At 34.2% G+C, this 21,500-nt stretch overlaps 3 protein-coding genes across 4 annotated transcripts; 1 reads left to right on the forward strand and 2 right to left on the reverse strand.

Moving 5' to 3' along the window:
• Positions 1-2,286: 2,286 nt before the first annotated feature.
• Positions 2,287-3,730, reverse strand: LOC18599210 (uncharacterized). Of its 2 annotated transcripts, none has more exons than XM_018122414.2 (4): positions 3,456-3,730; positions 3,149-3,246; positions 2,807-2,925; positions 2,287-2,618 (listed from the first exon to the last, which is right to left on the reverse strand). In XM_018122414.2, exons 1-4 carry the CDS (start codon positions 3,661-3,663, stop codon positions 2,591-2,593), a joined length of 453 nt encoding a protein of 150 aa, XP_017977903.2. In that variant the 5' UTR covers positions 3,664-3,730; the 3' UTR covers positions 2,287-2,590. The 2 variants fall into 2 exon arrangements, with proteins under 2 accessions (XP_017977903.2, XP_007029144.3); XM_007029082.3 differs by having other exon boundaries at positions 2,287-2,614; positions 3,456-3,724.
• Positions 3,731-5,220: 1,490 nt separating this feature from the next.
• LOC18599211 (uncharacterized) lies at positions 5,221-7,805 on the reverse strand. The gene is made up of 4 exons (XM_007029083.3): positions 7,515-7,805; positions 6,133-6,236; positions 5,713-5,831; positions 5,221-5,455 (listed from the first exon to the last, which is right to left on the reverse strand). Exons 1-4 carry the CDS (start codon positions 7,717-7,719, stop codon positions 5,365-5,367), a joined length of 519 nt encoding a protein of 172 aa, XP_007029145.2. The 5' UTR covers positions 7,720-7,805; the 3' UTR covers positions 5,221-5,364.
• Positions 7,806-9,236: 1,431 nt separating this feature from the next.
• Positions 9,237-21,214, forward strand: LOC18599212 (ubiquitin C-terminal hydrolase 12). The gene is made up of 32 exons (XM_007029084.3): positions 9,237-9,427; positions 9,696-9,759; positions 9,957-10,104; positions 10,214-10,371; positions 11,309-11,574; positions 11,673-11,891; positions 11,968-12,076; positions 12,170-12,285; positions 12,584-12,682; positions 13,359-13,468; positions 13,891-13,965; positions 14,474-14,552; positions 14,650-14,796; positions 14,907-14,987; positions 15,076-15,195; positions 15,815-15,937; positions 16,372-16,449; positions 16,545-16,633; positions 16,713-16,821; positions 16,911-16,979; positions 17,048-17,158; positions 17,717-17,772; positions 17,868-18,045; positions 18,136-18,237; positions 18,339-18,410; positions 18,836-18,901; positions 19,063-19,128; positions 19,809-19,895; positions 20,023-20,139; positions 20,336-20,410; positions 20,526-20,609; positions 20,752-21,214. The coding sequence occupies exons 1-32, from the start codon at positions 9,398-9,400 to the stop codon at positions 20,791-20,793; spliced, it is 3,345 nt and encodes a 1,114-aa protein (XP_007029146.3). The 5' UTR covers positions 9,237-9,397; the 3' UTR covers positions 20,794-21,214.
• The last annotated feature ends 286 nt before the right edge of the window (positions 21,215-21,500 follow it).

Below are 21,500 nucleotides of genomic sequence, written 5' to 3' on the forward strand. Positions count from 1 at the left end.
TAGCCATTAAAATCCAATTATATGCTACAAATTAACTTCATAAATAAATTAGTCCAATGCCTATAAAAAAATGCTCTTATATTTTATAAACTAAAGCACCCAAGAAATGTATGATTAAAATCACCTTTTAATCTTCCCGAGGCCACGGCTTCCAACGATGAGGAGGTCTACATTCATTTGCTCACTAATTTCGCATAACATATCCTTTGGATCCCCCTCAAGAATCAGAGATTCTGCTTTGATCTGCATCAACTTAATGTTTTGGTTACTAAATATCCATTCCATTTGCCTCCATTGATACTTAAAACTATCTATTCAATTCATTAGAGGGCACAAAACAAGTAAAATTTGTTGAGATACCAGCTTATCTTTGCACATCTGCAATGCACGGGAGAGTAGAGCAGCGGAAGTTTGTTCTTGGGATTTCCTTACAGAATCCGCAACTACAGTCGATGGATAAAATGCTGTAAAATTAGAAGAAAAAAAATGGGAAATTATAGTATGTGCTATAAACTATTTCTGCACCAGTAGTTTCTATTCTCCTGCAAAATTAACTACTAGTTATCAATATGTGGAGCAAATTATTCCCTGAAACAGGGCAGCCCCCTGATGGCCTCTTTCAACTGTATCATGGAATTCAATCTTGTTTTAAATGCGGCTGACATGAAGAAATAACCAAAACCACAATCATCACGCGTACTTTTACCTGCAACTCCTGGTCTAGCTGCAGGGAAGCCATAGGGCTGGAAAGGTTGCTGTACATGAACCAGCGTGAGCAAGCCAGCCGAGAGTGCTGCACTAAGGTCTGGGAAAAGGTTATCGAGGAACCATTGAAGCGCATAGAAACTCTCATCACTTTCATCAATTCCCGCCATCGCTCTCATTTTTCAGTGCCCTCTGTCCTGGTAAGCAACGAAAAGTTCTTTTTACAAACCCTTTAATTCGGTGGAATCTAAAATGTGCTGTTTATATCTTGATTGAACACCTGGATAAACAATGGGAAACGTGGAAGTTTTCAGTGACATATATAGAAAGAGACGTGGCATTCGTTCAGGTATAAAATTCCAGTTCTGGTATGCAAAATAAGTTTGTTTGTTAGCTTTTTCGTATTTTTAAATACTGAATCAGGAAAGAGAACATAAAAGGGCAGTCCATTGTGCAACCAGAAACCAAACTGCATAACTCCCTTCCCCTCACTACTTGTTTTGGTTCCAGAAGTTCTGAGTTATTGGTGTCCAGGGCTTTAGTTTGAAACAAGGCTGAAGATCAAATAGCCCCGAAATTAGTAAATAACACATGCAGTAGACAATAAATAAACCCCTTTTTCGTTCTGCTTATGAGTCATAAGAATCGTTTCCTTGATCCAGTCCACAATGCTGTCAGGGGAGAACTGATGAACTCTTTTTTTTTTTGAAGATTAAAGTGGATCATTTCATTATATAGAACTATTACTTGCAAAAACGGATAATTATCAACTGTTAATCCTCCAGTTAATACTGTCCTAGGATGACTTACAAGAAAAAAAACAGCCATGACTATAACCTGTTAAACTATACAGAGTACATGAATCCACCACCCTGATATCAGCCTCAGAACAATCAACAGTTAAACTATACAGAGAACTGATGGACTCTAAGGACAGGTTGGAACAGAACCAGACGTCCCTGCCAAAAGCACAACGCAAAAGGAGATGCTCCACCGTTTTCTCTAACCTTTTCAAAGCTTCCTATAAAAAGTTATAATCTTCCATAATCTATATATTCTAGGCCTTTCTAGAGCACTTACTAAGACTAAGAAAGATTAATACAAAGCTTCCAGACCATGTACCAGTATCCTGGTCCGACAGAGTAATCCCCACTTCTGGAAGCTACTTCAAATGAGCTAATCACTACTTGAATCACGGATGGCTGATCTGAAATTAAATCTTCCAACCCCTTCCTGCCCATACCATTTTCCTGATGCTTCTGCCGAAAGTATTTTTATCAAAAGGGCAGTTAATTAACAGAGATATAGTGGAACTATGTTGCCTGAAAGAATGGTTACAGCAAACTGTGTTCGTAAAAGAAATGCTTTTCCAGGCCTGTTTGGCGAGCCTGATTTTCTTCTCCTAAGAACCCATTGCTTCTAGGATTACTAAGGGCTTTTTCCAACCATTGGTCCATTGCTGATAAAACAGCATTCCTTTTTTAACTGAAGCAGATAAAACAACATTACTAAATGTTATAATTGTGATATGATACTGATCCTTGCCGTTTAATTGGAAATTAATTTAGTGATGAAGAAAGATTGTGAAATATAAGAATGACTTGATCTATTTAAAATGAAGTACACTATGAACCAATTTGAGCTCATTTCAAATGATAAGAGTAAAACCATATTTCAGTAAAGTTCTAGCTTTGAGCTATAATGCTCTTCCTCTGTCACACTAACATAAACAAATAGAGTTTACATGCAAACATAATTTTATATATAGATTATCTTTTGCAGGACAAATCCTAGGAAAGCCCTAGTCCTCGGTCGCCTTTACTTGCTGGCCTCCTTCAGCGGCTTCACAATCAGGGTTGGACATTTTGCATAGTGTGCACAATAATCACTTACACTGCCTAGCAAAGCTCTGCCTTCACCAATAATTTTAATAATATTATTAGCAATCAAATTACCCAGGAATTGTAGAGTGATAATGCTGCTATTACAATAATAACTAATATATCAAGAGAGTGTGTGTGAGGATTGTACTAACAGAACTAGCAGAAAAGAACCAATTAAAGGACAAACTTACACAACAAAAGAAGAATATGAAAATCACCTTTTAATCTTTCCAAGGCCTCGGCTGCCAACAACAAGGAGGTCAACATTCATTTGCTCGCTGATGTCGCATATCATATCCGTCGGATCTCCCTCAAGAATCAGAGTTTCTGCTTTGATCTGCATCAACTTAATGTTTTGGTGATTCCACTTGCCTTCATAGATACTCATATCTTTCATTGTATCTCTAGTTTTCAAACGACATGCATAACAATAAACATGGCAAACACAGATAATAGCTTCAACGGGTGTGAATGTTGCTCTAGTTCCAAGCCATAGATAGTTATTTAGATCGAAAATCCTACGAAAAGGGCACACAAAATAAAATTTTTTGAGGAACCACCTTGTCTTTGCACATCTTTAAAGCACGCGAGAGTATACCAGCAGAAATTTGTTCTTGGGATTTCCTTACAGAATCCACCAATGTAGTCGATGCATAAGCTGCTTAATTTAGAAAAGAAAACTGGAAATCATATTCTATTAATAGTACAACATGATGTGAGAAACATTCTTCACATTATGAATTTTGATAACACATGAAAATTAAGTTAGGATTTATGTAATTGATGCCGCAACATGGTAAAACATAACGATACCAAGAAAAGAAAGTGGTGAAGAAATTATAGGTAGATACCAAGGATAGCTTTTACCTAGAACTCCTGGTCCAGCAGGGAAGGCAGAAGGGGCGAAGCCATAGTGCTTGATAGGCTGGTGTACGTGAACCAGCGTGAGCAGGGTAGCTTCCCCACCAACAACAGCTGGTGCTGGACTGATCAGGCCATTGAAAAGGTTATCAAGGGTCCATTGAAGAGCATAGAAACTCGCATCACTCCCATCAATCCCCACCATAACTCTCATCTTTTCCCTCCTCTCTGTTCTACCAAGCAATGGAGATTTTGTTTTGGTAGATTAATCCACCTTCTCTTTTAAATATGCCGAAGAGGAGATTATTGAATGCGCTGTCCTGTTTGAATCTTGATTGCACACTTGGAAAAAACTGTGGATAACGTGGAAGTTTGGGATGTCATGTTTAGAAAGAGCTGGCATCATGCATTTGGATCAAATTTTCCAATTCTTCATGTACTTAGTTGTTGTATATTTTATGCCACGGGCCACTTTCTCCTTGATATCTAAATTGGGTTTATGCTAGCTGCAAGTACCATATTTTCACGGGTGTATTATTTTTCTTTTAAATATTATTTTACAAGATAAGAATAAATATAAAATAATAATATCGCGTGAAATGTGAGGAGTAATAAAAATAACCTAAAATAAATTGCAACAATCATAAGTTTTATTTACTTTTGAAATGTATTACAGAGCTTGACTTGATAACTCCGATACCAAGATATTTAAGGAGTTTCTTCTTAACATTTACTTAAAATACAAGTGCTTTGCATTTTCTTTATTTTTCAACATGTGACACATTATTAAGTGTCATTAAGCTCCACTATATCTTTACACATCCTCCCACTACCTAATACACATAGTGAGCTAATGTGTTATCCCGATCATGAATATATTCTTTCATTATAAACGTGTTATTTCCGTCATAAACATGTTCTTATATATAAAAAAACTCTCCCTAAAGCATGATATCAAATAAAAACTTTCTAACTCATTGCTCCTAACAAACTGTTTTTATTTGGTGTATATATATAAATTTGGCAATTTGGGGACACATTAAAATTTTATCAGATTCTCTTTAAAAGATTTCTCTAAGCTTTTCTCAAATACTCTCCCTTTACTCAGTTCTTTCCATCTTCGCTATGCTCTGTCACTACATTTTCTTTACCTTCTTCCTGGTTTGTAAACTTCATCTGTTGCTGCAAAACAACTATTTCAGTATTATTCTCTATCGTCTTTAGTGCATCTCGCTTTACTTGTCACGATATTTTCTCTCCTTATTAGAAAAACACTCCACACTAACCAAGTGACAATTTCAGTGAAAAAATACGCTCAAAATTTGTACTTTAACTGAAAAAGAAAAATGAAGTGGTGTGAGTTTCAATTCTGTGGAAATAATGAGTATTCTTTGGGGATCCCACCAGAAGTTGCGATTGTAACTAGTAAACCATTGTGTTTACAATTAGCAAGCAGCACGAATGTATTAGGTTTAGTCTCAAGTATTGTTCTGAATTTAAAATATGATTCTTTGACATTACATATTCTTATTACCAATGTAAAAACATACACTTCTTTTAAAAGTGTGCATAACATAATAATAACGAACTTAATTAGAATATTTTCTATTAAAAATTAAATAAATTGAGTTAAAATTTCTTTTTCTCGTAAATAAAATAATAGTAATAATAATTATAAAAATAGTAGTATTTGTATGATCCGCTGCTTAAAAAATAAAATTTGAATTCTCTTTCATAAATAAAAAAAATTATGAAAATAGTATGTATTTAATAAGTAGAGTAAGAGAGAAATTACATAATCCACGGAACAGAGTTTGCAGGAGCTCACTTGTACAAGTAAAATTACTACTCTTTAATGTTCTCCAAGACGATACTTATTAGAGAAGTAGAAAAAGCTCAAGGCCTTCACCGCTACTCACTTACTGGCTTCTTGTGGTGGCTTCACGATGAGAACGGGACAGTTTGCATTGTGCGCACAATAGTCACTTACACTGCCTAACAAAGCTCTGCTTCCAAAATTAACACAGGGAAGTTACAACCAATCAAATCATCATTTGCATTGCCTTCAATTCTTTGTATGTTCACCATGCAAGAAGCTTAATTTTTATATATACACGATTACTCAGTTCCATAATTCAATTAACTTTGTCCTTAAATACAATATTTAAGGATTAAAATTTGACAATATAATTTTCAAATCTCCGATAAAAAAAGAAAATTAATCCACAACACAGGATTTGCCATCAAAGAATGTTGAAATCACCTCTTAATCTTTCCAAGTTTGCGGCTGCCTACGACGAGAAGATCAACCTGCATTTGCTCAATAACTTGGCATATCTTTTCTTTTGGATCCCCTTCGAGAATCAAACTCTTCACTTTAATCTGCAGGCACAAAGGTTCCACTAATTCATTCAACTGATCTCATGCATCCATATCTACTTTTTTATTTCTTTCGTTTAACATTAAAATCAACAAGATAAATGTTTAAAAATGCGGTAGATCAATTACAATGGATAATATAAGGTTCGATTTAATTTTATTTGGTCTTTAATAGCTTCCATTATGGTTGCTTTAACTAGGTTCCATACATCTCTATGTAATAGATGAGAGATTTCGTGTTTCTCATATACGAGATTATATCGTGACATGTAATTAAACTCAATTCTTAATAGGTTTTACATACCGATTTGTCTTTACACATTTGTGATGCATGAAAGAGTAATTCTTTTGAAATTTGATTTTGAGATTTCCTCACCGATTCCTCGATCGAATATGGCACGTAAAATGCTGTGAGAATGAAAACAAGAAAACTTATATTATATGTTCATATGTCTATATCATACAACTTATTGACATAATTAAATGAAGATAGTAAATTAATTGGTGGTCTCTCCTAGAGAATCCACACATATAAATGCACTGCACACACTAATCACAAACAAAATTCATGAGTTTAACAAAGAGTTAATAGGTCAGTTGATAGAATTTAAGCGTAACTTACAACCACTTAAATTTTTACAACAATTTTTATAGCTCTAATCAGGCCAAACAAATCTTACACTTTCTTTTGTTTTTAACGTTGTCACGTAACTATAAAAAGTTTTCTTTAAAAGAATTACCACTAGAAAAATTAAATCCAATATCAAACAAATGAAATAATCCAAAGTGAGGACAAATCCCAAAAATAATATCTATTGAGGTGAAAGACCTGGAGTGTAGTGTCTTAAGAACACAACCTCAACCCAACTTTATTTGTTTTGTCACACAAATAGTTACCCAACGATGTTAAGTTTTATATTTAAAATGTTTTTTTTTGGGAAAAAATATTTCTGATATATAAATACTAAATTAAAACAAAAATTTAACATTATTGTAACAATTTTTTTAAATTTACTTCTAATTTTTTCGTACATAAATGTTCAAATACAATGATTTAATAATTTTTTTATATAAATCATATATTAATATCTATTCACGTATTTACGTATAATAATAATTTTTTAAAATTCACCTGACAGTACTCTTTAACTCAAATTTTTTGTTTATAATTGATTTTTGCGTATTAGATAGAGCTTTTCCATTTTAAAGTTTTTATATTAAATTTTACTGAATAATGAAAAATAAATTTAGAATATAAAAATCTAACAGCGTTAATTAAAGGTTCAAAAATACAAAAAGAAAATAATTTCGAGCCAATCAAAAGAAAGATAAACGAATAAATAATGAGACGAAAGGAGTGCAATCTTTAAAATTTCGCTTTTTTAATATATTAAGAAAAAAAATATTAAAGAACTTTTTAGTTTATGTAGTTTATGCTTTTCATGCCGTTTCCCCAGAGCTTGGTATCAAGGAAACTGAAAAGTGAAAAGTAACTCAGTATCTCCCATGGTGATTTGGTAAAGTAAAAACTAGGATATAGCCTATTCATATCATCTACTGCGTGTGAAACATTTGCTGCAAGTGTAGAAACTTGAATTGAAATTCTGGAGCAATTGATTCTCCAAGAAAGAAAGAGAAAAGAGGTGATCGTAAAAGGAATATATAGCTAGATCCGATGCGTCTGACCTGAGGCTCCTGCTCCAACAGGGATACCGTAGTTGTGGAAAGCCTTCTGAACATGAAGTAGAGTGAGCAAATTACCAGCCTCCTCCTGGTTGGCTTCTTCAGGGGGTGCAGTTCTGGTACTCATACCGTCAAAAAGCTTATCAAGGGTCCATCGGAGAGCATGGAAACTCTCGTCACTCTCGTCAATACCCACCATTACTCTCATCTTTAAATTTCACCTTATCCTGTCCAATTGCCTCGAAGCCTGCTGCAGCTTTTCTGTCGTTGTTTCCGTCACCAAAACCAGCAGTACAGTCACTTATATATATATATATATATATATATATATATTATAAATATATAAAAGAGAGTTCTTGAATCCATCTGCGTATAAATAACCCGAGGGCGGATGGATATCTACTTGCTTCAGGATTGATAGATCTTGCACTTGGAAAGTTGAGAATTAAACGTGGAGGTTTGCAATGGCAGAGAAGGAAACGTGGCATGCATGGGGTAGAAAATTCCAAACGCTAGCAAAGCATAGGGCATTTGTAGGCCTTGAGATCATGAGGATGATCAGCTTTGTTATTCAGCACTAGTGTGCTTTGGCGGTGCATGTTTGTTGGTTGAATGGGGGAGAGGGGGGAAGTGTTAATTTGATCATTTGACCATGCTAGCTGGGGTGGGGCCGGGAGTTAGAAAAAAACACGACGACGTACAAGGTAAGATCAAGGAGAGATCAAAACCTTGGATCTTAATCTTCTCAAGAATGATTAATAATCATTAGACTAATTAAATCCTAAGCCATATGTATACATACGGAGGTAACTTCCTTTCATTCCATAATAATATTCATTTTCTCTAATGTCAATTAGGCAATACAAAAAAAAAAAAAAAAGCTATTTGGAGTGGTACTAAAAAGGCAAAGACCGTGCAAAGAGAAGGTGGAATATATTGTAACGTGTAAGATTTACCTAATGAATCATTTTTTCCTCTTTCGTTAATAATTATCTTTAAATAATTAAATTAAAAAATCCTATTATTGAGCACAGTAAAAATAAAAAAGTACTTAATATTTTGAGAAAGAATAAATTTTCAAATTTAAATCTAACATTTAACTTCTCTGTGTCTTTTTCTTCTACATACAGTTAAAAATAAAATGATTAAAATATTTTATATTTCATTAAATTAATAATAAAATAAAAAATTAGTTTTTGAAATAAAATTAATGGTTTTTAATAAAAAAGAAAAACAAATATAAATTAGTTAAGTGTCAAATTATAGGGTTTGTTTAGTTTAGATATTCAACTGATTATATCTCAATTTATAAAATTTTTGTTATTATTGTACTTGAACATTTGATTTATTAATTAATACATAATTTTTTATTTAAAGAGTAAAATTCGAGTTTTCATCCTAATTATTAAAAAAAAAATTTATTATTATTTATTAAAATAAAAAGAAAAAAGGGGATAGCCTCGTACGAGGAAAGTCGACGAGAGAGAGAGCGAGCGCAGATTTTGTCACCCGACTTACCACACGCACGTGACTCCACAACCTGCCACGTCACTAATTCGTACGTCTCCCAACTCCAGTTTTCCACGTGTCTTCTTCCTATTTGCTTGTTACCATCCCCCCGTCCCCCATCTCGATTTTTGTATTCCCGAAACCACCCCGGCTTCTGCATCAAACTGTCAATAATACCCCTCCCGTTGAAGTAAAACTCGAATGGCTTTTTTTTCTGCACCAGTTCTTTGTCGACTCGCTTTGCAGTGCCCGCTTCTTCCCTTCCCCTTCCCTTCACCAAAATTCACTGTTTATTTTTATTTTATTTTCCTCTCTGATTTTTAATCGCTTTTAGTTTTTCCGATTTCTGATCGGGCGGTCCACATCTCCCTCCACCCATGACTATGATGACTACTCCGCCGTTAGATGTACATACCACTCTTTCCTCCCTTCATTCTCAATATATACTTTTCTATTTTTCTTTTTCTTTTCTTGGTTGGAAGTGTTTAAAAGAGTTTTTTTTTTTTATTTTCTGAAGTTTTCTTTACTTTTTAAATTGAGAAGTGATTAAGTAGACGTGAATTTCGTGGAATTAATTTTGTTTTTTTAATGCATTGAGAATGTAATAATTAGGGTTTTGATTGAGAGAGTTAGGGTTAGGTTTTGGTTGATCAGAGATTTGATTTTTTGGAACAGCAAGAAGACGAGGAGATGCTCGTGCCGCATTCGGATATAGTCGAAGGACCTCAGCCAATGGAAGGTTTTTTTTTTTTTTTTGGAATATTTGAGTTTAGTGTAATTCACATTATTTTTTTTGTTGATAATCTTAGGTTGATCCGAATGATTGGTTTTTTTTTTTTGTAATTATGGTTCGATTTAGTATGGAATAATATTTGATTAGTAGTGTCTTAGGGTTTTGAGTGTTTTTTGTTGATTAATGATTTATTTTAATTTTAGTTGCTCAAGTTGAGCCGGCTAGTACGGTTGAGAATCAGCAAGTGGAGGATCCTCCATCAATGAAGTTCACTTGGACAATTGAGAATTTTTCAAGGCTCAATACCAAGAAGCACTATTCAGATATATTTGTTGTTGGTGGTTATAAATGGTAAAGCGATAACTTTTTTGTTTTGTCGTTATTGGAATATGTTTAGTTTGGTATGCCGCAATCCCTCATGTGATCGAGTTTTGGACGTGGGTTTGGTTCATTTGAGCAGGCGGATACTAATTTTTCCAAAGGGAAACAATGTGGATCACTTGTCAATGTATCTTGATGTTGCTGATTCTTCTACATTGCCATATGGTTGGAGTAGATATGCTCAGTTTAGCTTGGCGGTTGTTAATCAGATCCATCACAAGTATTCTATAAGAAAGGGTATATTCTTATTATTATTAAGCTTGTCCTTGTGTCTCAAGTAATTATTTATAACTGCAGCCTTTTTTGGGAAAATCCTACTTTTGTTATTGTGATTTATGGAGGCTTCAATTTAATGCTATCTTGCATTTCCTAGAAAGAATTTTTTTTCTTTCATGTTTAGTCAGTGCTTGATTGTCTTTGTTATGTAGCGTTCATTCATTGGCTTTGTCACAGTAGGTGATGTTGCAGCCTTTGAACTTGTTTTAGTTACAACTATGCTCTTCTCAGAGCTGGGGGCTTAGAAACAACAATGAGGAGATTCAAGTTTTGGTTTCATTTATTTATGTATTTATTCATTATTTATTTTACTTGGATGTTGAGAGGATTTGACTAAAAAGAAAGTAGGGTTTTAAGGAGAATCTGTTGTAACATTCATAAAATTCCAAAATTAGAGAGGTTTTGATGATAATGAAAATTTCATGATGCTCAAAAGTGCCTTATTTCTATATAAGGATCTTCCTTTTGATGATAATGAAAATTTAGTGGTACTTAAAACTGTCATATTGCTCAATAGGTGAGCATAGTGTTGTTGTAGCCACATCTTTTATTTTATTTTGTGTTGACATAATTCACATTATGTTCCAAGTGGTCGAATTTTAAGAACAGAATTAATGTGAAAGGGTAATAATATTGCAATGTTTCGCAAAATTGGTAACTTGTTCCAATATAGGATGGTTTAGATGCTTTTCTTTCTTGATGATATAATGTTTTGCTATGTATATTGCGAGCAGTCCGGTGTCTTGTTGTGAGTAGTTGATTTATAGTGGGGAAGAAAGGAACCTGTGTGTTAGATGAATTGTAGATTATTTCTTGTCATTTCTATAACACGGCAACTGAGTATTTAAGATATCATCTACAACTTATTTAGTGCCTTGTTTTTAACTTTCATTTGCAGACACCCAACACCAGTTTAATGCAAGAGAGAGTGATTGGGGTTTCACCTCATTTATGCCTCTTAGCGATCTTTATGACCCTAGCAGAGGATATCTTGTGAATGATACTGTTGTTGTTGAAGCTGAGGTTGCTGTTCGTAAGATACTGGATTATTGGTCATATGACTCAAAGAAAGAGACTGGTTATGTAGGACTTAAGAACCAAGGAGCAACTTGTTACATGAACTCGCTCCTGCAGACTCTATACCATATACCATACTTCAGAAAGGTGTGGATTCTGTCTCATATTTAATTCGATTATGCTTGCTCTTATGGTCTTTACTTTAGTTGAAGTGAAACATGTCATTTTACCATGTTCAATTTCAGGCAGTGTACCACATGCCAACAACTGAAAACGACATGCCTATAGGAAGTATTCCTTTGGCTCTGCAGAGTTTATTTTATAAGCTTCAATATAATGACACTAGTGTTGCGACAAAGGAATTAACCAAATCTTTTGGATGGGATACGTATGATTCTTTCATGCAACATGATGTACAAGAACTCAATCGAGTCCTATGTGAAAAGCTTGAAGATAAAATGAAGGTACTCACCTTTTGATCTCCCTCTCTTGGTGTTTGCATATTAAATTATGTTATTGATTTTCCCTTTTTTCTCTCAGGGTACTGTTGTAGAGGGGACAATACAGCAGTTGTTTGAGGGTCATCATATGAATTATATTGAATGCATCAATGTGGATTACAAGTCTACAAGAAAGGAATCATTTTATGGTATTTATTTTTTACTGATTTTTATACATCTTAGTTTGGAATATTGAAATGTATTCCTGAAAAGCAAACATTGAGTGTGCATATTGTGTGCAGACCTTCAGCTTGATGTCAAAGGTTGTCGTGATGTTTATGCTTCTTTTGATAAGTATGTGGAAGTTGAGCGCCTTGAGGGTGACAACAAATATCATGCTGAAGAGCATGGCTTACAGGTTAGTTATTTTTTTGAGGTGATGGGAACTGGGCCAAAAATGTTGCTTCAATGTTGGAGTGTAGGACCATACATTCTATGGTTTGAATGAAGCATAGAAAAGGCTATGTTTGACAATTTATTCTTTGGTTTGACTTCATCAGTGAAGAAAATTTATTTTTGGTTTGAAATTATTGTTTGAAGGTTTGACCCATCAAAGTCGACCAAAGCAACATTCTGCTGGCACAAACAAGGCTAATCTAATTAGCTAAGTTGAAATGAAGTTTCTTAATTGTGTGCTGAAATTCTGTTCATTTCAGGATGCAAAGAAAGGTGTCTTATTTATCGACTTTCCCCCTGTACTTCAACTTCAGCTAAAGCGGTTTGAATATGATTTTATGCGGGATACGATGGTGAAGGTCAGTGATGAAATCAGTTTATTGCCAAATGCACTGAATAGTTGGGTTGCTTTGTTGCTCACATTTTAGTATTTTTAAATTTCAAGGCTTCGGATTATGTAATGTGATATGCAAGAAAAACACTCGTAATGATTCCTTGCCCTGGTGCACCAAATCTGATCTACATATTCTAATTCTAATTTTCTTATTTTAGTTAACCTTTTCTTTTTCCTTGTCAAGATTCCTACTATCCTCTTTCTTCAATATTGATGAAACATGTTGTTAGGTGTTTCAAAAGACATTAATAAACTCTTCTCTATATGTAAAAACAAAACAGGCCACAATTATATTGCTGCTATTAATGAGAAATTATATAAACAGCTATGTTTCTTTTTAAAATATTTTTATGTTGATGATGCTTGTTCTATCTTTTCTTTTTTTGCTTTGCTTTTCATGACTGCACTTGTTATTACTGTCTGATAATGTTTTGCCAGAAATATAACTTTTATAAACTTCATTTCCTATGATCAATATTTTATTTTTTTTCTTTCGGAGTGATAAGCATCTTTCATGTCTTTTCAACACTGGGAATGATAATGTTTCTTTAAGTGGGCATTATTGAGTTTTTCATGCGAATTTAGTTGCTATTCATGTTAGCATTGCCAATTTTGTATTAATAGTTGCTTTCATTTTGTAGATAAATGACCGCTATGAGTTTCCTCTTCAACTTGACCTTGATAGAGAAAATGGGAAGTATTTATCACCTGAAGCAGATAGGAGTGTTCGCAACCTTTACACACTTCACAGGTGTTACTTGTCCCAGGATTGTTTTTTAATTTGTATCACTAACTTATAATTGTAATGTGTTCTTAACTGATGCAAGTTTGTAAGACATTTTACTAGTTGTTTCCCTGCTTTTCTACTCCTGCTTAATAGGAACTCTTTTTTGTTTCTGAAATCTTTAGTGATCTCTGAGCTGTATTCTAACCATCTTGTTTGTATGATCACATGTCTAGCTTTCAATTTCCCTTTCTCCACGTTATAGAAATTTTGAACATTTCACTATATTAGCTGTGCTTGATGAAACTCTTCTGTTTTTCAACAGCTTCTAATTTTGCTTGTGGCAGTATAGGCTCTTGGCATGTATTTTTTTCCATCTGCTTGTAGCTTTTTGCACTAAATTTTCTTCTAATCTGCCTTCTTTTGCATGTCCTGTTTTTTCTTTGCAGTGTCTTAGTTCATAGCGGAGGGGTGCATGGTGGACATTACTATGCTTTTATCAGGCCAACCCTTTCTGACCAGTGGTGAGCAACATTTTTGAATTGAAAGTTGACTCATTTGATTACAATCTCAATGAGTTTGTGTATATTCCTATTTTTCTTGAATTGAAAGAAGAAATTTTGAAGATTAGTGTGATTGACTTAAGAATATGTTTTCTTCATGATTATTTTTTTTCCTGTTTGGATTGCAATTTCCTCATGTCTTTCCATGAATATTATAGAGTTGTTGTTGAAGAAATTGAAGTTGTTTTGATACATACATTTAACATTTGACTGCTTTGTGGGGTTTAACTCAGGCATTTCTTAGTTGATCAGATTAGTATTATCTTCAGATGATGCATCTTATGGCGTATTAATTGTAGTTTTTCATTGTTGATCTTATTGTATTTTATGTTATCACATTTAAGGATATTTTGGTATTTAGTGTCAGGTACTTTTCCATTTTAGTGTTGGCTCTAAGTAATGGTTATTTTACAATGGAGATAAAGTCAGGTTGGTGGAATCACTTTAATAGATTTCTCTGTTTTGTCAGGTATAAATTTGATGATGAACGGGTAACAAAAGAAGATATGAAGAGGGCATTGGAGGAGCAGTATGGTGGTGAGGAAGAGGTAATGTTTCTATGATTTACATAAAAATCCCTGTCTACTTGTGTATTTTCTGTAAATTTTAACTGACTTTGTTGCCTTGTTCTGTTATATTCAACAGTTGCCACAGACCAATCCTGGCTTTAATAATACCCCTTTCAAATTTACAAAATACTCAAATGCATACATGCTTGTCTATATACGCGAAAGTGATAAGGACAAAATAATATGCAATGTTGATGAGAAGGACATTGCTGAACACTTGAGGGTAATTTCTTCATTTACTTGTAGCTGATGTGAAACCTATAACCCTTGGTTTTATTTTCTCTAATGTAGACTCTGTTGATCTAGACTAATGTATTTTATGTGTAATTTCAGATAAGGTTAAAGAAAGAACAAGAAGAGAAGGAAGACAAAAGGAGATATAAAGCAGAGGCCCACCTTTATACTATTATCAAGGTATCTATCGAGCACAATCAAGGTCATGGTCTTTTCATATATATATTTTTTTAATGTTCACATTAATGAATATCATTGATGCATTTAGGTTGCAAGAGATGAAGATCTTGCAGAACAGATTGGAAGGGACATATATTTTGATCTTGTGGATCATGACAAAGTTAGGAGTTTCCGCATTCAGAAGCAGATACCCTTCCATGTTTTTAAGGTATCATGTATGATTTTTGACTGCTTGTTTGATCGTGGCATATTGAAAATGCATTTGAAACAAAATATCTGATCTGATTATTGCGGTTGATGACATTGGTAGTTTTTGTTTGTAATCAAAGCCGAACATCATACTTCTGATTGCCTGTCTTGAATTTCAGTTCTTTTTGCATTGTCTAACAGCATAATTATGAAATGTCTATCAAAACTTGAGAATATGCATTTGAGTTATTTTGATAGGTTGCTTTGGGGGATAGTGGTGTTGAGAGGGAAATTTTTGGGGAGCTTGGCATTTTAGTATTAATCATGTTAGCCAGATAGTCTTTGATGGCACTAGGGGTTCGCATGCTTAATAACAAGAATTTTATCAAACAGAGTTTCTAATGTAAAATATATTATTGGAATTTGAAGTCAATGTTTGAAAGCTTATACCAAATGCCTTTGTTTTTACCATTTCATAATTTATATTTAGTACTATAGGTAGGTCTGCTCTAGTATGATTCTTCATTTTAGTACTGTATAAATGTGCAAATGATTTCGTTTGTCTTTGGGATTTGTTGTTGTGGGTCTATGAATGTTATCATTTTCTTTTGAATATGTAATTCTGAGCTGGTTCACAGGAGGAAGTTGCCAAAGAGTTTGGCATACCGGTGCAATATCAGCGATTTTGGATTTGGGCAAAGCGGCAGAACCATACATATCGTCCCAATCGACCATTGACCTCTCAGGAGGAGGCACAATCTGTAAGTAGTTCTACCTTTTGGTCTTCCTGCTTTGCATCTAGTCTTTCTTGTAGTTATGTCTGATATGCTTTTCTGATGTTCCCTGCTTTTGATTTCCAAGAATTTTAATAGAAAGAGGGATCCAGTACTGATGTTTTACATGGATGTGAAATAATAGCTGTTGTTTGCAATTTTTTTTGGGGCTGAATATAAAAAAGTGTGTTAGCTTAAGTGATATTACATGTTTGTCCAATTTTAATAGAACTCTTTTGTCTTTTAGCAATTTTTTATTGTTTAGAAGAGGTTGTAATCGAAATTTTACTAGGAGGCATTCAGTTGAGGATAGATGGACCAATGTTGTAGGATGGAGTAGTTGGTGAGGAGCGCTGTTTGTCCTAATTTTTCGGTTTTGTGATTAGTCCTCTGGGTTAATGGTTTCTGTTTGGTGATTTTAGGTTGGACAGTTGAGGGAGGTGTCAAATAAGGCACACAATGCAGAACTAAAGCTATTCCTAGAAGTTGAGCATGGACAGGTAATGTTGTTTTATTAACTATTGTTTTGAGTTTTTAAAACATATATTTTTTGTCTTCTCACATTCCTTTTCCTCATTTTGTGTGATAACTTCAGGATTTACGCACTATTCCCCCACCTGATAAAACAAGGGAAGATATTTTGCTTTTCTTCAAGCTTTATGATCCGGAGAAAGGAGAATTACGGTATTTAGTTTATCCTCTTTACTCTTGTATATTCTGTGTTTCCTTGTACTTCCTGACTTTGCACTTTGTTCCATTGCAGTTATGTTGGGAGGCTCTTGGTAAAACTTTCTGGTAAGCCAATAGAATATATAGCGAAGCTAAATCAAATGGCTGGCTTTGCTCCTGATGAAGAAATAGAACTGTATGAGGTTTGTTACTTCTCAACTGTGTGTTTGCATACGCGCTTCAACAGATTTTCTTAACCAATTTCTCTCACTTGTTGATTTGGCAATTTCAGGAAATAAAGTTTGAGCCGTGTGTGATGTGTGAGCACCTTGATAAGAGATGCTCATTCCGGTTAAGTCAGGTATCTTTTGCTTTAGAACATACACCCTTTTTTATTGTAACTTGCCAGTGACACTGTCTTGCTTGCAGATAGAAGATGGGGATATCATATGCTTTCAGAAGTCTCCTCCGACTGAAAGTGAAGAAGCATGCCGATATCCAGATGTGCCTTCATTCCTGGAATATGTGCACAATCGCCAGGTACAGTCTATTGAAACTTATTAATATGTAGTAGCTTGCAGAATCTGTTGTTGTTTTGGATTTTATTTTGGGAGGCTGATAGTTGTTTATATTCTACCCTCTTTCCTCATTCTTATAAATAAAAATTTAGAATTTGGTGCAGAGAGGGAAAGAGAGATCTGTACTCAGTTCCAGTAATACTGTCTTCATTCACATGTGATCTTTCGTTCTTTGAGGGTGTTAATCTGTTGTTGGATGTTAAAAGGAAAAAGGGTCATACCATATTGGGAGTTGTTTATATATAATTTAATGAGCTGGTTGTTTAACAACCATTAGGCAACAAGTTGATTTGTTGAAGTCAAGGAATGGCATTGAGCCTGACAGCTTTAGCCTCCATTAGGCAACAGGTTTTAGATTTTTTTCGGAGAATTGCCAGACACAGTCTTTTTTCATCTCTCCCAATAAGCATTCCCCTTATTATGTTCTTTTATTTATTAATTTTTTTATTTGGTGTAATTTAGTTTGTGCTTGGATTCCTTTAACTCAAATTAAGTGTTTCTGTGATTTGATGCTACTTAGATTGTTCGTTTTCGATCTCTGGAGAGACCAAAGGAAGATGATTTTTGTCTAGAGTTGTAAGTACTTCTATGAAAACTATTGTTCAGATAGTAGAAGAATTTTTAACTATTGTTGCAGGTACTTATACTCTGTTTCTTCTGTGACATTCAAGGTCAAAGATACATACTTATGATGATGTTGTGGAAAGAGTGGCTCGCAAAATTGGTCTGGATGATCCATCCAAAATCAGGCTCACATCTCACAACTGCTATTCTCAACAACCTAAGCCTCAACCTATTAAATATCGAGGAGTAGAGCATCTTTCAGAAATGTTGGTCCACTATAACCAGGTAGCCCATATGAGTTTGACATCTTGCTATGTTTGCTCCATTTATGCATTATATACTTTGACTGATTATTTGGTGTTTTTTCATTTACAGACTTCTGACATTTTGTATTATGAAGTTTTGGATATCCCTTTGCCAGAATTGCAAGGTCTGAAAAACCTGAAAGTTGCTTTCCATCATGCTACTAAGGATGAAGTGAGTATAGATCTGTAGTGATTCATCCCCCTTCACTCTTTCTTTTAGTGATCATTTGATGTTTTGGGCCTTTCTGTAATGATGTTTAACATGATTTTCAGGTGGTTATTCACAATATTAGATTGCCTAAACAGAGCACTGTTGGAAATGTAATTGATGAACTTAAGACAAAGGTAAGTTTTTGCCACTTCTATTTTACATCTAAATGCTTGAGGCAAAGAAGAGATGATAGTGTTATTAGTGATGAGGGATTCCTGTGGCTCTTTTTGGCAATGACTATTCTTTTTTTTTTTAATGAAATCATTTTCTAGTATCCTTGCTACTATGGGAGAGAACTAGACAATCATTTTCTAGTCTCCTTTCTATAGGAGAGAACTATTGTGTGAATATTCAATTGAGAAGCAACCAGAATCTTGCATGTATTTCCTTATCATAAGTTTGATGGGTTGTTATTCGCAATATTCTGTTTATAGTGTGTTAATGCATTACATCTATCCAAGGAGTGTATTTAAGGTAGTATATCTTTATTGACTTCCCATACAATTTGAAGTTCATACCATGTTACAGCTTTGCTTTTTAATTCTGCACTGTGAAACAGGTGGAGTTGTCACATCCAAATGCAGAGCTTAGATTGCTTGAAGTCTTCTATCACAAGATATATAAGGTAGAAATTGGTTGAAAATTGATTACTAGTTGCAATTTAGATTGTATATAAATATATTCGAGACATTTGAATTTTAAGTGTCTTATGCGAATTATAGATACAGTATGCTTTTCTCATGTGATTCATTGCTATTCTATCTCTTCTTTTTTTTTTTTTTTCAGATCTTTCCACCCAGTGAAAAGATTGAGAACATAAATGACCAGTATTGGACATTGCGTGCAGAAGAGGCAAGTGTTTTTTTTTTTCCCATCCCATTGTAGCTGAAATTTCATGGCTAAGATGCTTTCAGACAATGTTATTCATGAAGTGCATATAGGGCAAGGACTGTCTTTTGTGGAATTATAGGGGTATAGCTTTGGAAGTGGATCATCAAAAGAGGGGTCATAAGTAACACATTCTTTTTTTTTGGTAGCTGAACTTTTCAAGAAGGACCTTCCAATACTTGAGCATGTTTTAGCTGTCTAAATGCACAATGCACAATTGAGCAAATGCAACTGGCATTCTCTAAATTTCATGCTTAAAGAGTTTTATCTATGTTTGAGTGTCTGTGTGAATCTGGGTGCAACATGAGACTGGCAGTGGAATTTTTTAAATTACAAATGGATGTTTGACATTAATGAAGAAAAGTGACCTGATTGGGCCAACTGGTTACAAAAGCTTGGTCTGTTAGATAGGAAGTATGGCATTCTTTAATTCTGTCACTACATAAAAACCTTTCATTATAACTACTTTTCTTCTCTAGTTTTTCATTCAGATATATCCTTTTTTGGGACTAATTTCATCGAGCTGTGGCTTTAAAGCCTAATTTCTTAAGAGTTTGTTCATAATAAGTCAGCATCTCTAAATATTCTGTTATTGATGTTTGCAGTATCTATTTGTTACCCTTGTTTTTTTTATTAAATCTCAGATCCCAGAAGAAGAGAAGAATCTTGGTCCTCATGATCGATTGATTCATGTCTACCACTTTACCAAAGAGACTTCCCAGAATCAGATGGTATTCAAATATCAATGAATTGATAAATAGTCATGATCTGTTCTGAGATATTTGGTGGATAATGGCTTGTGATTTCACACAATTCAGATGTTCTAAGAATTAGAGGTTTTTTTTTTTTGCTCAACAGCAAGTACAAAATTTTGGTGAGCCCTTTTTCTTGGTCATTCATGAAGGTGAAACTCTGGCTGAAGTTAAAGTGCGGATACAAAAGAAATTGCAGGTTCATGATGAAGAGTTCACCAAGGTATTTTCGTACTTATCTTATTCATTTATGCTATTCCTTTCTTTCTTTCTTTTTTACTTTATCCCCTCAACTTACAAATTCAGCATATCTTCTCACTTGCACTACTTTTGTGCATGCACACATTATTATGTATATGGAATCTTGACATCAGTTTTTGACTCCCCTCTCCTGATGTTTTCTTCATCTCTTTTTCCAGTGGAAGTTTGCATTTTTGTCATTGGGTCGACCAGAGTATCTACAAGACTCTGACATTGTGTTCAATCGTTTTCAGGTTTGTCTTGGTTTCTTCGCCATGTTCCTGTTCCTCACATTTGATCAGTATTTTTTTTAGAATTTTTATTTTTATATAAAATGGTGTTTTAATTAATTTTTGATATTCTCTTCAGAGAAGAGATGTTTATGGTGCTTGGGAGCAATACCTTGGTCTAGAGCATCCTGATAACACTCCTAAGAGGGCTTATGTAAATCAGGTAGGTATTGCAATATTGTTGACTACAGTTAATTCCTAGGTGTTATTTAAAGTAATGCATTTTCTAGTATGTTGTATAGCCATGCTTTTGATATTTTCTCCCTATCCGGATTCTAATTGCAAGTTGCATGCAACCATTGCAGAACCGTCACACATTTGAGAAACCAGTTAAAATATACAACTAGTACAAAGCTAATTATCCATTAGCACATTAGATGATGTGGAGATCCTTCAATGCCTTGATGGCATTATAGATATGGAGAAAATGCAGAGGAAGGAGTTACACATTGGAGGAAACAGTTGAAGCTTGCTTAGAAAGTTCCTGTAGGGCTCAGTTATTGTTTTGTAGGATATATATATATATATATATATATATGTTTTTAGTTTTGCATGTGGGTGGGGGAGGGAGAGATTATCTTTGATGTAGTGTTTTCACTCTGTTGATACACGTAGTGTGAGCTATTCCTTTTGTGTTTCTCGCCTTTACCTTCAGGAAGGCACCTCCTTGATCTGAGAGGCTCCTGTCTTTCCATATACAGCTCCTGTGTAATTTAGTGGTACATACGGAGATTTTGACGGGATGTATACTGGGTATAGTTGGTTGCAGATGACATTCTTTTCCTTTCTTTATCATCTCCATTTTGGTTTATTTTATGTCTTTAGAGAGTTTGTGGTTAATTTCTGAGATTAAGTGTACAAGAAATGTACTGCTCTGGCAGTTGCTCTTCTTTTTGAGCTTATTATATTTATGAAATATTGATTATGTTCTCTCTAAACTGGCTCAGTGCCCTGTGGATTGGAGTTATGCATAAACCTTTTTAATATAGCACACACCATATTGAATGTTACCAATAGAGCTTTTTAAAATAGTTAGCAAAGGCCCAAAAACGAT

This window comes from Theobroma cacao, chromosome 5, assembly GCF_053813885.1.
Source record: "Theobroma cacao isolate CCN51 chromosome 5, ASM5381388v1, whole genome shotgun sequence".
Lineage (NCBI taxonomy): Eukaryota > Viridiplantae > Streptophyta > Magnoliopsida > Malvales > Malvaceae > Theobroma > Theobroma cacao.

What these genes read in the sequence shown, in the direction of transcription:
- LOC18599210 (XM_007029082.3), bottom strand. Translation starts at nt 3,663, where the DNA reads ATGAGAGTTATGGTGGGGATTGATGGGAGTGATGCGAGTTTCTATGCT. An exon ending in TAAAGATGTGCAAAGACAAG is followed by an intron (nt 2,926 to 3,148) that starts GTGGTTCCTCAA and finishes AAGTTGATGCAG; the next exon opens with ATCAAAGCAGAAACTCTGAT. An exon ending in GGCCTTGGAAAGATTAAAAG is followed by an intron (nt 2,615 to 2,806) that starts GTGATTTTCATA and finishes TGGTGAAGGCAG; the next exon opens with AGCTTTGCTAGGCAGTGTAA.
- LOC18599211 (XM_007029083.3), bottom strand. Translation starts at nt 7,719, where the DNA reads ATGAGAGTAATGGTGGGTATTGACGAGAGTGACGAGAGTTTCCATGCT. An exon ending in AAATGTGTAAAGACAAATCG is followed by an intron (nt 5,832 to 6,132) that starts GTATGTAAAACC and finishes TTGTGCCTGCAG; the next exon opens with ATTAAAGTGAAGAGTTTGAT. An exon ending in AAACTTGGAAAGATTAAGAG is followed by an intron (nt 5,456 to 5,712) that starts GTGATTTCAACA and finishes TTTTGGAAGCAG; the next exon opens with AGCTTTGTTAGGCAGTGTAA.
- LOC18599212 (XM_007029084.3), top strand. Translation starts at nt 9,398, where the DNA reads ATGACTATGATGACTACTCCGCCGTTAGAT. An exon ending in TACCCTTCCATGTTTTTAAG is followed by an intron (nt 15,196 to 15,814) that starts GTATCATGTATG and finishes GCTGGTTCACAG; the next exon opens with GAGGAAGTTGCCAAAGAGTT. An exon ending in CCGGAGAAAGGAGAATTACG is followed by an intron (nt 16,634 to 16,712) that starts GTATTTAGTTTA and finishes GTTCCATTGCAG; the next exon opens with TTATGTTGGGAGGCTCTTGG.